This window comes from Glandiceps talaboti, chromosome 15 (assembly GCF_964340395.1).
Source record: "Glandiceps talaboti chromosome 15, keGlaTala1.1, whole genome shotgun sequence".
Lineage (NCBI taxonomy): Eukaryota > Metazoa > Hemichordata > Enteropneusta > Spengelidae > Glandiceps > Glandiceps talaboti.
This window is the reverse complement of record NC_135563.1, coordinates 9,791,793-9,810,373: the sequence shown is the minus strand read 5'-3', so window position 1 is coordinate 9,810,373 and position 18,581 is coordinate 9,791,793. Positions and strand designations below refer to the sequence as shown.

At 37.1% G+C, this 18,581-nt stretch overlaps 1 protein-coding gene across 3 annotated transcripts in view; it reads left to right on the top strand.

Annotated features, from left to right (window-relative positions):
* The window catches only part of LOC144446405 (F-box/WD repeat-containing protein 1A-like), a 24,531-nt gene extending 5,950 nt beyond the window's left edge, over positions 1-18,581 (top strand). The window contains exons 3-13 of one of the 3 annotated variants that reach the window (XM_078136161.1): positions 2,260-2,446; positions 3,103-3,196; positions 3,407-3,544; positions 4,093-4,211; positions 5,289-5,394; positions 5,741-5,884; positions 6,563-6,681; positions 7,018-7,128; positions 7,647-7,725; positions 12,011-12,128; positions 14,438-18,581. In XM_078136161.1, the coding sequence (XP_077992287.1) occupies positions 2,260-2,446; positions 3,103-3,196; positions 3,407-3,544; positions 4,093-4,211; positions 5,289-5,394; positions 5,741-5,884; positions 6,563-6,681; positions 7,018-7,128; positions 7,647-7,725; positions 12,011-12,128; positions 14,438-14,472 (1,250 nt within the window). In that variant the 3' untranslated portion in view covers positions 14,473-18,581. Of the gene's footprint in view, positions 1-2,259; positions 2,447-3,102; positions 3,197-3,406; positions 3,545-4,092; positions 4,212-5,288; positions 5,395-5,740; positions 5,885-6,562; positions 6,682-7,017; positions 7,129-7,646; positions 7,726-12,010; positions 13,064-14,437 lie in introns of those variants that run through there. The other 2 variants (XM_078136160.1, XM_078136159.1) reach the window with 2 other exon arrangements.

Sequence of the window (18,581 nt, the reverse complement as noted above, 5' to 3'; positions counted from 1 at the left end):
AAAGGGGGAAGAAGAGAGGCAGAGAAACATGAAGAAAATGATTCTTTTCAATTTTTTTTTTTTTTTAAATCGACCGACTGACCGACCCATAGTTGCTATGAAAAAGTAACGAGAAGCAAACAAAATAAAATAGGATCACCCTTAGCTGTATTGGAATGACAAATATTGAATAAGTTATTTTAGATATATATCGTTTACAAACATGTAAGTCTAGTCTAAATACTTTGTCTTTTGTTTAAAATACTTTTATACTGAGTGATTGAAGTGGTACATATTGACAGTCTGTTATGTATTCATTTATTTATTTATTTATTTATTTATTTATTTATTTATTTATGTATGTATCTATCTATCTAATGTTATTAATTTTGGAGTCATCTGTCAATTAAACAAATCTGACTTTTTTATATTTAATAACATTTTTATTGGACTTAATACAAAGATAAGATACATATCTTTTTCATAAATGGAAATTTAACAGATTTAAAATTTCATATTAAAGTTATCAATTTCAAGAACTGTCCATTTCTTAATATGTGCATCTACTTTACATTTTCTAACTACAGTATGAAACTCTACATTCTAAGTATTCTGCAAGTATTTTTTGTATGCATCAAAATCTGGGTGTTTTCTAAACTTTGAAATATATAATGCTTAGCAACAAGAATAACAAACTTTAATAATAATGTCAGTTGTTCATCACCTAGGATATAAAAAATCATACTTTCAGATTCAATGTACAATAGTAACGGACAAATTATTTAAATAGAGATAACCAAGTACTCTGAGTATAGAGCCTTGTCATTCTCAAAGAAACTACCAGTTTTTATATGGTTTTCTATAATTTGAAGTCGTAATATGGTGTACATTGCGTTCAACAAATTGATATACTTCTGAGATGCAACGAAAGTGGTATTTCTGACTTACCTGAACAATCGCAGTCCAGTGATGATATGTGTACATCACTTTCTGTTGGGCCAGCAAGCTAAGGAGTCTTCTGTGTTTATGTTGATGTCTTACACCTATAATAATTTACTAGAACAGATAATCCTTGTACAATCGAAAACATGGGACTACACACACATAGACTCTGTATGTCTGGGGTACACAGACAAATACTTGTTGTAGAAATGCAAACAGTGTGGACAAAATCGACAGATACTTATATTATTTATGGGTCTCATATTTCTGGACTTTACTGCTGAGCACGTAATTTTCTACCTTTTGCATACACATAACTGGAGAAGTATGCACAGATCAGAAAATAGTTTTGGAAAACAGTTCACTTTAGTAGGCACTGTAGCTTTAAAAAAAGAAAGAAATATTTAGTGTGTAGAAGTAGTGAAGTTGACTTGTATCCTCTAGAAATTCTCTGGGCATATTTTCAAAATACCTCAAACAAAAATTGTTGATGTGGGAATGGATAGATTGAACTAATTTGTTTACATCCTTGTGACCACATTTACTAAATAAGGGACTGACATTGTTGAAATTGTTGTACACATGGAAAGAAATATTATTAGTTGTAAACACTAGGGTTTCATTTAGACTGATGAAATGGAATAGCCACGTCCACTCTTGGATTGATTTGAAACCAACTGAAACAACAAGTTTCTATCCCCACAAGAAAACTGAGCAATGGATTTGAATTGATTCACTTTTACTTTTGCATCAGTTTTGAACCGATTTACTTTGACCCCCTTGATTCAACTAAATCGGCTCAAACCAGTTTCATAGATATGGGGACAGGAGAACTTTAGATTTGACATCGAACTGATTCAAAATTCCATGTAGGAACAGCTAACTTTTCCAGCATTTCACCTGCTCTATAAGTTGACCAATATGCCCTGCCCTCTAAGCCATTTTGACATGCCACTGACTCACAACAATTTCTGGGTGACTCATCAAGTTACTTGGAGTTTCCCAATCCCATACTACATGTATGGTTGAATCACTAGTGGACCAATTCTGATCAGTTTTACCCACAATAAAAAATCTTTGTTTTTTTAGTTTGAGGACACTAAAACTAACTGACACCTGTAAATTCTTTCATTCAATTTCATGTTTACTATAATTTGTTGAACTGTTTAAAGAAAAAAAAAGTGATTTTGCGCGTAATTTTTCAGGATGATTATTTACTCATTTTGCCTTCTCTTTGTTTGTTTATTTTTTTTAATAATGTCATTCATTGTGTAGAAAAGCCCTTTGAGCAGTATGATTGTTGACATTAAAAACATTCAATCTATTTTTCAAATTCAGAAAAAGGTTTAGACCACGTAGCAGAAAATATCTTGTCATACTTGGATGCCAAGTCCTTGTGTGCAGCTGAATTAGTTTGTAAAGAATGGTACAGGGTCATCCAAGATGGTATGCTCTGGAAAAAACTCATAGAAAGAATGGTGATAACAGATACATTATGGCGGGGTCTGTCAGAAAGGCGGGGTTGGTAAGTACAAACAGTTATTTGTATAGATTGCTATATATGTATATATGGAAGAAATCGGAATGCTTCTACAAATGCTTCCTCAGAGGACACCACTCGATTGTGTTTTCAGACTTGCTTATTTTGATCTCAGTTAAGTCTGAATACCGATATGCCATATTTTGGTTATATGTAGTGTACTGCTATCTTTCATTGAATCTTAAAATCTCTTTTAGAGATGATTTGATGCCATGTTGGCATCCAGACTAGGATATACGACACTAGGGCTTGAATCATAATTAGCCAAGTTGTATGTTTCAGCTACAGTTTTGTATTGATTTTCATACCCTTCATAAATCTGGTGAGCTAGTTTAGATGTTTAATAGGGTATGTGTCTTAGATGTCTAGTTATAAATTCAAGATCAGGTAGCCATTGTCAAAGCCATTGGGATTCAAAAGACTTCTCCCCAGTTTTGTTGGTCTGTTTGGTCTGTTGCTGGTGACTCAACTAGGAAATTATCAGGAAAACCACATATAGATAACGGAAGGTTGAGATAAACAACCACTGTGCATGTCTGAGTGAGTGGGTCAACTTACAACAGTTGTCACACAATAGCTCTTGATATATAATAGCTTATTTTGTAGCAGGAGATATAATGGGTCATTTTCTTTCTCATCAGGGGTCAGTATTTGTTCCGTCCAAAACCAGGGGAAATACAACCAAATAATGACTTTTTCAGAAGACTTTATCCCAAGATAATTCAAGACATAGAGGTAAGTTGAAAAATGCAATATGCAAAGTTATTTTGTATGTAAAAAGGTTGTCTAAAACTTAGGAAAAAGAACGGTGGCGAGAGAAATTTATCATGTCAGTTTTGCTGCAATACCATTGGCACCATTGTTTTGGGGGTTTTTGTGCTCGGGTAAGGGGGAGGTTCAATCATTCACATGAAAATACTGACATTTTTTATATCTTTGTTATAGACAATTGAAACAAATTGGAGGTGTGGCAGGCATACACTTCAAAGAATAATGTGCAGAAGTGAAAATAGCAAAGGTGTTTACTGTTTACAATATGACGACTCCAAGATTGTTAGTGGTCTCAGAGATAATACAATAAAGGTGAGTTGGGATGTCAGCAAGATGTAGTACTTGTTACGACAACATTTAGGTACTGTCCTTGATTGTGGTTCAGCCATGGTGAATAATTGTTGACCTTGCATGGTTGCTTGTCATGGTAGACTGTGGTTCAGTGAGTGTGGTGCTATCTTTAAACACGTTTGTCCATGCTTGTGAAATTACACCATAGACAGGATGTGGTTGACGAGATTAGTATGGTATGGTCCAATGAATGTGTTTGACCATGGCTGAGAAATTTTACCATGGTCGGACGGATTTGAAACGACCATTGTTAACCATGGTTCAGCTGTATGGGACAATCATGGCCCAATGAATGTGTGGCCATGGTTAATAATGTTTGACCATGCTTTAGAAATTACACTATGGTCGTAGGGAATAATTAGATACAATTGAAACAACCATGATTTGATATCATAGACCAAACAGACAATGGTTTAAGTTGTTAACTCTGTCTAACTGACCATATTTTAACCATACAGGATTAATATTATGTTTACAGTATGATTACAATTGTGTTTTTGCACTTTCAGATCTGGGACCGAAACACGTTGGAATGTGTGCAAGTATTGACCGGCCATACAGGATCAGTATTATGTTTACAGTATGATGAAAATGTCATCATCACCGGATCCAGTGATTCCACTGTTAGGTCAGTTACGAGATTATCATCTTTTTCTGTCGACATTTAAAATGTCTGATTAGTTTTCTTGAATGATACTGAATTTAAAGTATACACAAGACACTCGCAATGTTGGGTATATTTTTTATAGAAACGATCAACAAAATTGCTTATGTAGGATCAGTATGCCCTCTGAGTCTAAGCCAATATGACGTGCCACTGACGTACACAATTTCTAGTGACGGACCAAAATTTGGTGTGCCCCTATCTCTTCCTATATATGTGATGACTCACATGAAATGACAGTTTTTATCATACTGACCCACAACAAAAATTGGCTACCACTAGAGGGCGCACTGTAGAGGATCATGATTCAGTCTCAGGTTCACACATTAGTGGTATCTTATCAATGAACATTTAAGGATGAGATCGATAATTTTTTTTTCTTTGACCAACTTTCGATACCTCTTCTACACAAACTGTTTTTCTTACCCAAAGTATCATCCTAATCTGACATGGTCCTTTCAAGAAAATGTTTCATATTGGCTGTTTCCTACAAGCAGGAAATACATGCCATGTAGTTTCTTGCATGAATTATGGACAAAAATTTGCCAGTCTGGGATTCAGGCATGTAACCATATTTTCTTTTCCTCTAGGTAAAGCCATTTGACTTTATTTATCTGTATTATGATTTAGAACTGATTAGTGATTCAGATTCTCATGTAAATTGGTAGATGTCGTGGGAGCGTTCCCCCACCCCCACCTCTGCCCCACCCCTGCCCCCACCCCACCCCCACCCTTCCCTCCCCATGCTGTGAAGACTTGTGTGAAAGCACTTGTGTGTTAGTGATTTGAAGGTTTTGCAAACCACACTAAATACACTGGTTTTGGTAAAGTGTGGGAACCCCGGTAACAGACAAGGGTAAATTTGATAAAACTGGCATAGTTCCCATACATTGTAAATATAACTTTAGTGGGGAACCCTGGTAAAATGACTTTGGCTCTCATGTAAGTTTTACCTACTTACTGCCCTGAAAAAAAATACTGAAATAGTTGTTGATGTACAAGCTGTCGGATGAATATTAAACCATTTTGTTTTGCCAACAGGGTATGGAATGTTCACACAGCTGAAATGGTGAATACACTTATACATCACTGTGAAGCTGTTCTTCATCTTAGATTTAATGACGGCATGATGGTTACGTGTTCAAAGGTACGTGTGATACTAATATGTATAAAGTCTACAAAATCACAGAGGTAGCCATGCTTGTCTGTTGGAAAATCCGCATATATTTTTTGTGCCACCTTTGAACTATGCTTTCTAATATTGGTTGTGTGAGGGCGCTGGACTGTTCAATATCTGTATTGGATATGTCGCCACTATTATATTGGTTGTATTTTGTATTCCAAAGGCACACAATGATAGCTTTTATGAAATAATCATGTTTCTCGATCCAGGACTGTTTGATATCTGTATGGAATATGCAGTCTTTATTGGCAATATTTTGTATTCCAAAAACCCTGTAATGATATGAAACGATCTCATTTTGTCTTTATAGGACCGTTCAATAGCTGTGTGGGATATGCAGTCACCGACAGACATCAACCTACGAAGGGTACTAGTTGGTCATAGGGCTGCTGTCAATGTGGTAGACTTTGATGACAAGTACATCGTATCAGCGTCTGGCGATAGAACCATCAAAGTGAGTCCATACTGTTGTGTATATTATGCATATCAATTATGATATGGCATCTGTAAGTGTGTTTCAAACGTGATGTGTAATATTGCCAGAAAGATAGGGGTCATCGCAGGTGACCATGCATGAGAAGCTGTTGACTTTGATCTATTTGAAGAATGTCAATGTGATGTAAGTTTAATTGTGATCAAACATTTGATTACCGTAAACCTGTTCAGGTCAAGTTCATGAAAAAGGTAACGTCTGCGGTAGGATTAGGGTTAATGAACTTCTTTGCGGGGTTAAATTGATTCCTGTAATTGACTTCATTAGGGTCATCAGAGTTGACCACATACAAAAATTTTGAAAATTGAGATATGACGATTAAATCCTGTTTGCGTTTGTTTGTTTGCGTTTGTTTGTTTATATTACAATATATTTGAAATTCCGTTGATTAAAAAACAATGAGCCTGGTTATCTAGCAACTCTGTGTCTCAAAGGAAATAATTCTTAATAATTATAGAATTATTATTCTAAATTATTTTTAAATTAAATTTATTATTCATTAATTATTATTATTGCTATTATTATATTAATTAAATCATTATTGCTCACAATGGGATCAAAAGAATTTTTCAAACATATGTGGTAGTTTACATTATCTTGTGTTTGTTCCGTTGATTTGAAAGTAACTGTATTTTGCAGGTGTGGAGTACTTCGACGTGTGAGTTTGTTCGAACACTGAATGGCCACAGGAGAGGAATCGCATGTCTACAGTATAGAGACAGACTTGTTGTCAGTGGGTCGTCAGACAACACTATAAGGTTGGTATCTCACCACGTTCCTAGCCCTAAGCTTGAGACATAATTAACCCCTAGCCATGGTACAAAAAATGAATTTTTCCATGGTTAAGTCTACTGTTCTGCATTCTTTTTCTCTGGTGTTAGATAATGGAAAATTTGCACTCCCACGTGTCCATGTTAATTGGTAAGAAAATAAAGTTGGATGGTTAAGGTTGAATCTGTACTCCAACTGTTCAGTTTTGATCCCATCTGCATAAACTGTTGTGTGGTGCAGACCCAAATGTAAACTTCAGTTTTGTCAATAAACCCCCCCCCAAAAAGTTAATTGAAAGTTGAAAACTGATTTGTTCTCTGCAGGTTATGGGATATTGAATGTGGTGCTTGCCTAAGGGTCCTTGAAGGCCATGAGGAACTTGTTCGATGTATCCGATTTGATAACAAGAGAATTGTCAGTGGTGCTTATGATGGGTATGTTACACTGTTTCTGATTTGAGTGAAATATTTCACATGTTCGTTTTACCATGTGTGATAATATGTCATGTCAAAGATGCAATATTCCGGTTATTGGAAAGACAAAAGGATTGTGTAGTTTAGCCACTAGGAGTGCTGTTCAGTAGCAGCCTTTGAACCAAAAGTTGAGTATACCGTAACTGCAAATAAAAGTCATCCTTTCCTAGGTTGAATTCATGAAGTTCGTTTAGCCATATTTTGTAGACTGCTTGATTTACTGTCGTATGATTTTAGCCCTCATTTTTCCTTGTGGGGCGCCCTCTTGAGATGCTGCTTTCAAAAACAACGACAAGGTAGGTAACCATAATATATGGCGAGTAATAAGATTGCTTTTGTTAGTTTTTCAGCTGGTTTTTAAAACAAGAACCCTCAAAAGTACTTAAAAGATCTGTTAGCTGTTATTATATTGTTAAAGCTCCTATGTGTCTTGTTTCTACCTCTTGTTTCATTTCATGTTTATAATGTTTCATCCATAGCAAAATCAAGGTATGGGATCTGCAAGCAGCACTCGATCCAAGAGCCCCAGCAGGCACACTGTGCTTAAGGACGTTAGTAGTGAGTATCTATGCATATGATCTAGACCCTTCACTTTCAAAATGTACTTGTGTGGTATGGAAAAATGGAAAAAAGTAAACTGGATGGTCTTAAAAGTTGGAAGGTTTCAAATTCTTACTAGGTTTTTACCTTGTTGACAGAACAACATCAGGTTGGCCAATTTATTTGTAATCTGGGTAGGCAGGCATATATGTGGAGTAATGTTCATATAAAACTTCATTTTCTTGGGTTGTACGTACCTGTGGTATTCAAATATGGTAAAACACAGAAAAGTAGTGGAGTCATGATGGTGGAATGGTTAAAGTGACCGGCTTAGAAACTGCAGGTTGCAGGTTTGCACCTCGTCGCCATTTGTATATGAATGGCTAAAGTCCTTGGGTAAGATTTGAACCACTATTGTGCCTCAGTCTGTATCTGTATCTGTATCTGTATAGTTACGGTGTAGGTCCTGGGTAAGGAATAACACACCGGGGGAGAGTATTTAGTCAGAATGGTTTTTGACAGTGACTGCCATTTTAAAGGCGTCACAAGATTTAGCGCACACAGTACTATTGTCCAGATGGTTCCAGTCTACTAGTGTTTTTACAAAGAATGACTGTTTGTATTGAGCAGTTTTACAATTGTCAATTTCAAAGCACTTTGAGTTGTTAGTAACTCTTTGTTCAACAATGTTAGCTGAGATACAGTCGGCAAATTTCCTAGCTTTTATAGATCTTTTGGGTCTTATGGGTTTAAGATAGTCCGCTGGTTGAATTGCTGGTACTAGGCCCTCAACCACCCTGTATAGAAAAATTAGCCTGTTTGCTGTGCGTCTATCCTGGAGTGATGTAAGTTCGAGGCTTTTTACCATTTTGGTGACACACCCTTCGTCCCTACTCCTGTAGTTCCCTGTGATGAAACGTGCTGCTCTGCGCTGTACCTGTTCGAGTCGGTCAATGTTTTTATGTAAGTAAGGGTCCCAAACCACTGAACCATATTCTAGCATGGATCTTACTAGTGAGATGTAAGCTGTTTTCTTACATGACTGCGTACAATGACGAAGGTTTCTTCTCAGAAACCCCAATGTAGAGTTTGCTTTCTTTGTGATATTTGCAATATGTGGAGTCCATTTCATGTCCTCTGACAAAGTGAGACCAAGATAAGGATTTTGTGTGACCTGCTGCAATATGTAGTTACTCAGTGTATAGAAATGAGAAGATTTATTTCGAAGAGACATGATGTAGCACTTTTTGGCATTAAAGCGCATCCCCCAAGTGGTGGCCCATATTTCCAGTTGATCTAAGTCTCTTTGCAGAGTGAAGTGATCCTGATAGGTCTTGATCTGTCTATACAATAGGCAGTCGTCAGCAAAGAGTCTAACATTTGATTTGACACACTCAGGTAAGTCATTTATGTGGCACAAGAATAGTAACGGCCCAAGTACAGTGCCCTGGGGGACTCCGGAATCAACGGTAACTAGGTCTGAGTATTCCCCTTCCACTACTGCTCTCATGTAACGTTTTGTGAGGAAAGATGTAATCCACGAGTGGATAGATCCATGGATGCCATAGTTGTTTAACTTATAGAGAAGCTTTTTGTGAGGGACCGTGTCGAATGCCTTGGAAAAATCCAATATAGCAATGTCTGTTTGGATGTTCTGATCGAAAGATTTCATGAAATCATGGAGAGTTACAACTAATTGGGTTTCACAAGAAAAACCTGACCTAAAACCATGGTTTAGTGATGACAGTATGTGGTTTCTTTCCAAGTGTTGAAGAATATGTCGGCAAATTATGTGTTCAAGGAGTTTACTTGTAATGGATGTTAATGAAATCGGCCTGTAGTTTTCTGGTAAGTGTTTATCCCCTTTTTTAAACACTGGGGCAATGTTTGCTGTAAGCCAGTCGTCTGGTAGGGATCCTGAGTCAACTGAAATTTGGAATATTTTTGTTAGTCCTGGTGCGAGTTGTTCAGCGCAGTCGCGTAACACAAGATTTGGTATTAAATCTGGACCTGATGCCTTCGATGGATTTATTGTTTTTAATAATTTTTCCACTCCTTTGTTATCAATTGTTAACTGTTCCAATGGTTTTAGTTTCTTTACTTTTCTAATTGTCGGCATGGCATCTGTTGATGAGGACTTTGTAAACACAGATTTGAATTGTTCAATCAGGATATCTGCCTTTCCTTTGCTATCATTTATTAGCTGACCTTTTTGTTTGAGGGGTGCTATTCCAATATTATCCTGGCGTTTGGATTTAACGTACTTCCAAAATGGTTTGGTGTTGTTTTGGTCTAAGCCCTGTTTTATGATACTATTTACATGATCTTTTTCAGCCTTTCTGAATTCTTGTTTACACTGTTTTTGGTAAAATTTGTAGTTTGACCACTTGTTTGTTGTCTTTGCCTGCTTATAAAGCCTGGCCTTTTTCCTTACCATACGTTTCAGTGACTTGTTAAACCAGGGAACCGAATATCTTGGTTTCCGCATTGTTGAGGGGATATGCTGATCTACTGCTGTTGCAATACCAGATTTAAATATATCCCACAATGACTGTACTACAACAGGTGTTGCGTTCTGGTTTATGGCACTGGCAGATGTTTTGTTTAATATCTTATGTGAGAGATCTGACATGTCCTTTTTGATGGCATCCCAGTTTGCTTTGGAATATTGATAACATTTTCTTGGTTTAGGTTTGTTGTACATTGGTCTGATGTCGGTGTCTGTAATGACCATGTCGTGGTCAGATATTCCTGGGACATTAGTGGATGATTTGATGAGGGAAGGATTGCTCGTAAATACCAGGTCGAGCATATTTGTCTCCCGGGTTGGTGACTCATGAATCTGTGTCAGGTGGTGTTCTGAAGCAATGTCAATTAGAACTTGATGAACATCTCGGTTTGGTGCTTTCACATTTACTGAAGCAGTATCCCAGTTTATGTCAGGGCAATTGAAATCTCCTGACAAAATCACATGTTTTGAGTTGTTTGAGTTATTGATTTTTTGTAGAGAATTGTTCAGTTTTGTTAGGTCACTCAAGTTCCTGTGAGGCATGTAAAAACAGCCAATAAGGAGGTCTTTCATTGATTTTAGCTTAATTTTCACCCATTCAAGTTCACATTCCGTGATGAATTCTACCATCTCTATGGGTACAATATCCTGGTGTACAGCAATGAATACACCACCACCTAGGGTTCCTCTATCATTCCTGAAGGCGACGTAATTTTCTGGGAAGACCTCACTTGACTTTATTGTATCCTTTTTGGGTTCTTTACCGGGTTTGATACCCTTTAGCCATGATTCAGTACCACATATTATGTCGGGTTTGATGTAATTTACTGCTGCAGTAAATTCGACTTTTTTATCATGGATACTTCTGCAATTAACAGTTAATATTCTTAGGTTTGTTTTCTGCGGCAGGTCTTTGAGATAAGTACTACTAGAGTTTCTTCTGTTGATAGAGGATGGGTTTCTGTTTTGAGTGGTGCTGACTTTGAAGGGAGAGGTTTTTAGCCTACTCGATGACTGGTTTGTTGGACTGCTAGTATGAAGTGGACTGAACGCTGACTGTGTGAAGACAGAATCCATAGATGAGTCAATATGTGACAAGGGAGCATACATGTTTGATGTGTTTAATTCATAACTGCGAAAGGTGAAACTATCGACGTTGATACTGTCACATTTGCAGCATAGCCACTGAACGTTCGATCGGTGTAGAAGTTCATAGTCATGGGAACATAGTTCTATACATGATCTATGATGCCATATGTTGCATTCGTCACAACAAGCTCCTTCGCAGGACCAGGTAACTGGACGGTCGCATAGACCACATGGGTAAATAGCAGGAGTTTTGCCTCTTGGGCCTGGGTTTGAATGAATGTCTCCACTTAGTAGCAATATCAATGTTAAAAGTTTCATCTTACCGCGTCCATTTAACGATGGTTGGAATGGCTTATGGTACGGGGATTTGGACAGCTTGGTGGATATAAATGTTCCGACAATGACAGCAACCCAGCTGTATAATTGGGGATCCTGGTAGGATAGAGGTTCCAATGTGAATGCTTTAATCCTATGTGCTTAGTGATGCTGCAATAGATTGTATGCTCCCAGGGAGTTTAGGAAGTATGAATGGCCATTATGCTGCTATAGACCCGTGCCAGGGGTAACATGTAAAAGTGCTTTGAGCAGAGCCTTTGTAACTGTGCAAAAACGAACACTTTTTATTAGTAGTAGTAATAGTGTCATTTTCATAACGTGAATCTTTGAGTTGATACTTACATGGGTTTTATTCTTTCCTCTTTACTGCAGGAGCATTCAGGACGAGTATTCCGCCTCCAATTTGATGAGTTCCAGATTGTCAGCAGTTCCCACGACGACACCATCCTCATCTGGGACTTTCTCAATACACCTCAACTTGAAGGAGGTACATCTCGTTCACCCTCACGCACTTACACATATGTGTCCAAATGAACAGTCCTTGCTCCAATCTATGGAGGTATAACCTAGTTCACCTCCCGACAACACCTATACACTTATGTGTCCACGTGACCAGTAACTGCTCCACACAGTGGGGGAACTTTGTAACCATCAAACTGAAAGAAATTTCACTCAAAAGACTGATCAAGTAAAATTCTTCCGAGTATTGAATTTTTTTAAGATGAGCCTGTACTATTTTGAGCCAGAAATTCATTTTATGTTATGTTATGTTATGTTATGTTATGTTTTCTCTCTTCTTCCGTTTTTGTTTTCTTTTTTTTTCTTAGGTTTTCTAATCAGGTACTTAGTAAGAAAGGCTCGTTAGAGATGACAGTTAATATGTGGTAGGACAATGAGTGGCTTTCGGGGCATAGGTAGATTAATCGTGCCAGGATGATTGTACATGTATGCGTGTTAAAACTGTGGCTAGGACATAGCTCAGTGGAAAGTACAGTCCGTGTACAGATCACATAGATTTCGTGTTTCAATTATTTATTCATGCATGATCAGAGTAAAAGTTCATGATCATTAAAACGCAAACCAGGAGTCGTTGATTGGCTATAATTGTAAATTGTATACTTGTTTTCTTTCTTATATTTGAATTTTTTGTTTCGTTCATTTTCATAAAATGGATATTATGTTAATGCTTATTTCAAACTCCTCTGATGTTATGCCGGAGAAAATGTCTCGCCAATGACATCACACAGCTGTAAATAGAAAAAAAAAAAGGTGAAAACGTTTACCGCTCAATAAGTTGGATGTGGAGAGTCGATTTTCTACTTTCTTCACGGCCAAGTACCGGTAGTATTTTCTGGAAGCAAACGTTTTAGTCCAAGAATTAATGAGCAAGGCAAGATGGACGGAATAGTGTTTTTCTTTGGATGGATGGAAGGGGGGGGGGGGGGGGAGGGGGAGTCATTTTATGAGGGGGGAGGGGTACACTTTACAATTTCAAACATTAAAATATTGCACATTTCAACTTGGTTGGCATATGGATAGTCAAGTCCATCTCAATGTCAAAATTTTAATTTCTGTTCATAAGCTATTTATATTAGTAGCCTTCCACGAAGGCAGTACGAAGGATTTCATACCAGATAAGGCTGAGAATGGGAAAACGCTTACATGTGAAGGGTATACGAGAGTTCAGATTCCTTTACAAAGTATCTTTACCTTGTTGTTACCTTACATGTGAATTATCACCTTCAATATATTTTGGAGTACCTGTATATCTGTCCCTTGTTCTCTCGAAGCTAAAAAGAAAACATTGATTTTTTACACAAAAATACAACTTCTGATCTTGAAACTGAAAACTAACAAGTCAGTCCGATATTATGTATACATTGTACTGAAGGATGTCTGCTATGTAGAAAAAACAACCAAATACTTTCTCAATACCACCAATGGGAGCACTTTTCTGAAATCTGTATATATGTTCAAGGCCTGTGTCTGATTAGGAGTTTTTGGTGTGAGGAACAGTTTTCTGATAGAGCGATTATTTAAAAAATCCAGCTCCAAACAAAAGAATGATCCCTCTTAATCCTCATAGCCACTGATAAGATGATAATAATCTCTAAGACCATGGGATTCAAACAGTGGAAGTTAAGGTGGAAAGTTTGCTTGGTGTAAAACCCAAATTAGAGAATATATTTGATAGTTACATCTCAAAAACTTGAATTGCATGTGATTACGACTTAAATCTTTTATCTGTAAATACAATTTTCTTTTCAAGGAATACATAGATTTATGCAGTTATCCGTAGGAATCGTTAGGAAATTAATTTGAATAATTTTCATTGTGGTCATGTAGGAAGGAAGGAAGGAAGTAAGGAAGTAAATTATATTGTTTTGTGTAACATAGAAACAGTTCAAATTAATATTTTTATTTTATGATAAAAAAAGATCTTGCCTTTTCTGTTCGATTTCCAGAAGACATGACACGTCACGGATCTTACGTGGCATTTCTGTTTGTTTCCGCAATTTAAAACTAACGGAGTATGACATGCAAATGAAAAAAAAAAACCATCTCATACATAGTAGACTTCCTTGAGATATTTCAAATACACATTATTAAGTTACAGCATGTATTTCATTCATCGACCAAGAACCCTTGTACTTTGTATTGTCACGTTCTGTAGTTGTAATGTCTTTTACGGTGTCACCCAGAACAAAAGAACAGAACCCAAAATATAGGGACGTCCAGACGGATAGGGTGATTTTGTCATCACTAAAGACCTGATTGATGTTTTTTCTCTTCTAGGTAATGAAGGGATGACAGAAATGCAGGTACTTTGAACTTTGAACTCTGACCTCTGACTTACCATGTCAATCATTCATTCAGAACAAAGCAAAAAAAAAAATATATATACATCTGACTTGACTTTTGTACACTTCACAGAAAAAACATAACTATGTGCAATTTTAACGATCCTGTAGTTGTACTTAATCATTTTTTTTTGTTTTTATTTGATAGTGGATGCAACTTTTCTTGTTGTTAAGGTTGACCACGCATATTGTCTTTGTTCTAAGCATGTGATGTGTATTTGTATGGTGTGTATGCACTTCTGCATGTACATGGTAATGTCGTTATTAGCATGTATCTTCATGCCACACAACTACCGTTCTGTATGCTACCCAAAAGTAAACCCTTTCACTGGATAGTGCTATCTTTTGGTGTGATGACGAAAGTTAAGTTGTGTACAAGAGAGACCTTTCAACTGAATAGCGCCCTCTATTGGTATGATGTAAAAAGTTAAGTACAAGAGGGACCGTTCAACTGAATAGCGCCCTCTAATGGTATAGCGCAGAGTTTTGTACAAGAGAGACCTTTCCAATTCGTAGCTTCCTATGTCAGTATGATATAAGGAATTTGTAAAAACACCTTTTGAGTGAATAGTGCCCTCTATTGGTGTGACGTAGAGAGTTGAGTACAACAGAGCCTGTTTTGATAAATAGTGGTGCAAGAGGGCGCTATTCAGTGTTCAGGTATATCATGGCATTTAAATGATGGAAACATAAGTGCAGGACGAGTTACAAAAGAAGCAGTGACCAGTGTTTTTGTTGGGGTGTTCCACCGTCATTTTAACGGGTTCCCCATCAAATTCATGGTACAGTGTATAGGAAACTGGCAGTTTTGCCATATTCCCCCCTTTCTGTTACTGAGGTTCCCCAACCTTAGCAAACACACTGAGTGACTGATACTTGAATGTGGCTTTCTGAATTCAACTGTGACACTCAAACTTTATCAAAGCATGTAAAACTTTGATCGAACATTTTTGTGTTGCCACAGTACATTTATGTGCTTTTCTCACATATATGTAAAACACAATACAGGGATTCATTTGTCAACATAAAATAACTCCAATGCAGTAGAATGATTTCTGAAATGAAAGCAACCTTGATTATACCACGCACGAGCCAGGTTCAACAAAAAATATGGAATATATACTCTGGTCGTTCTATGTCACGACAATGCACTTCTATATCATCACGACAACGTGTGTCCGAGTCACGGTTCTACAGTGTACGGAATATGAGTCAAAATGCTCAAAATTGCCATTACTTTCCCGGATCTTTTAAAAAATATTACTGGCGATGGTATAATTACATTATTCCACAATATTTTTCTTCATTCAGTTGGAAAATACTCGTGAGCTAAGGGTTGTCACTACTCATCTAGCAACTCGTAGTGACAAGAACCCCTTGGGTCACTCGTATTTTCCTTGGCTGAACGAAGAAAAATATTGGGGAATGCTATCTAATTATACTTCAGTCCGAAAATAAAACTTATTTAGATGAACGTTAAGTACAAACTGAGGCACAAAGCCAACTTTTGTGTGCCTGGTAAACGTAGCTGTATTGTGGCCGCAAAACAGGACATGAAGGTGTTAATTTCTGTGAAGTTCATCTTCAAAAACTACAAAACATACACAAGTATATTGAAACAACATTAATTGTCATAGAAAATATTTTGTCGTTCTGACATTTTAATTCTCTTTCAGTAAGCCGATTTTCATCTCGCAGCAGATCTCACGGGATCCCGCGTGAGCCATTGCACCCATAGCAACCACTTGAGGGTGGTCAAGCTGAATGTGCCAAACGCTTAGCAGCACTATTATACTCAACATCATTGCACATGACCATGGCGAAAGGCTAACCGTTGTTGCAAGGCTTATTTGCATATCTGGTGAGATCTGCAACAAGATGTAAAATCTCTTATTCATGATTGTCAACAGTATTCAATGAACATACTCATGTAAATATAGAGGCAGAGGAAAAAAAAGTTGACTCTTGCGTGGATCTTTATGTTCTTGAAAAACATTTGTTCTTTGTATTTGTATATCTATCAGTATTCTATCAGCTTGATCAGATTTTCATGTTTAAGTGGTTCTTTTTTTGTTATATCCTAGCGTATTTGTTACCACTCCACTTGTCTATTTTTGATTTTACAGCAGATATTGTGGGATGAAACTAATACTAAATGGGATGGGGGGTGTTAGGCTGCTGCTAAAGACAACAAATATCGCATTCTCACTTTGTCTCAGCTGTGTTTTCTTAAATACGTTATGAATCTGAGTGTAAGCAAATGAAGTCTGTCGAAATAATGTCAGCTAATGTCTTTGATAATTAAGTAGCGTAGATCCTTGACGGTGGATTTTGAATAACGTCCCTCCGTATAGACTCTTAACCTTGTGCTAATGTTTATGTATTAACCAAAACTTAGAGTATAGTCTTACACAGCGAGGGTTCAACCCCACTTAGATGTGTCCAAGTCCATCAGGAAATATAACCCTTCTGATTGGCACGACACATCTCCACCCTCTTTGATTCTGATGAAGTAGTGATGACCACTGACGTCATCTGACACACTGGGTAAATTTAAAGGCCAGTAAGAATTTGTATAAGTTTTCTGGTCGATGCTTCATCAAAGAAAACTATTGAAAGCATGAGGCAAAGTATCTGCTGATAGCCGGTTTACGACACTAGCTGTATTCCATTTGTCTCTCGTACTACACATGATTGCCGAGCACTGATAACACGATTTTAAAATCTTGACACATAATTGCCAAATCTGGTTGCTCGTATTTATGTAAATGACACGACAACCCTGCTGACAAACAACCTGATTGGGGCAATCATGCATTGAGATTTTCAAATCGTGTAATCAGCTCTTGGTAATACTAGTCACAAATGTGGCATGAGAGAAAATGGAATACCGCTAGCACTGTAAATATGCCAGTGTGTGGCAGAGGGATGTTAGGTGAAATCCACCAGCATGAAGGATGCAGGCTAATTATCAAGGATCTTTTGAAAGAGACGAGTTTACTTGGTGCTCCTTGATTATTGGAGATAATGACAGCGCCCCCATGATTGTTCAAGATGACATAACGTAATCAAAGCCCTTGAGTATTACATTCTGGTCAAAGTGTAATTATACATTAAACATTCTTTCTACGAACCTCAAATGCTTGCACCCTGATTCACACAATTAGTGTACACTATATTCCATTTCATTCACAACCCATACAGCCATATTTCCCTCGAATGCTGATGATTTATGTTAATACACAAATTAGGTAATTTTTTACAAAAATTTTGAATGTCACGTGATAAAGACTTGCCTTGTAACTTTTAATAGCCAAAATGATTTTCATAATTTTGCAATAATGTTCTGTATAGCTGTCGTGTAGTTGGAAGGCGAAAAACTGCCAAGTGAGAGGGGCCTTTGTATATATTAAGCTGATGGTTTCGCAATATCATTTACTTTAATGGAATTTTGTGTGTTGGGGGCATTTTTAAAACATTCTTCAGCGTTTACTGCAAATTGACAAAGTCTGAAACAACTTTTTTGAAAAGAGTCGAGTACAATAGCTGAATTATATTTGAATTCAATGTCTTATCAAATCTAACAATTTTTTGAAGCATAGTACTTTTGTATGAAAAGAGAATTATTTTCTTGTTGGATGGACAAGGCTGCGTTTTTTTTTGCAACACCATTGTTAAGTTTTCTTTCCTTTATGTACAAAGACACTATAGTGTTGCCATAGTGATGACTGTCATGTACTTTAGTTTTGCAACGTCATATATGTTATATCCTAACAATTGGCATAACATAACACATCTTTGCGCTGTCTCCTCGTCAGCACAGCTGAACTTAAAGTTTAGAAGGGCTGGTGCTGTAGGCACAATGGAGCGTCTGTCCGTCTGTGTGTGTGTGTGTGTGTGTGTGTGTGTGTGTGTGTGTGCGCGCGTGTGCGTGTGCATGCATGGATGTGTGTTGTGTGTATGAGAAAGTTACACGACACTGTGTACTGATTGTCACACTACTTGATAGGATATTTTGGGTGGCTTATCAAAGAAATTCCCATATCCAAATGGGTGAACCATGGGTATGTAAATTAGAT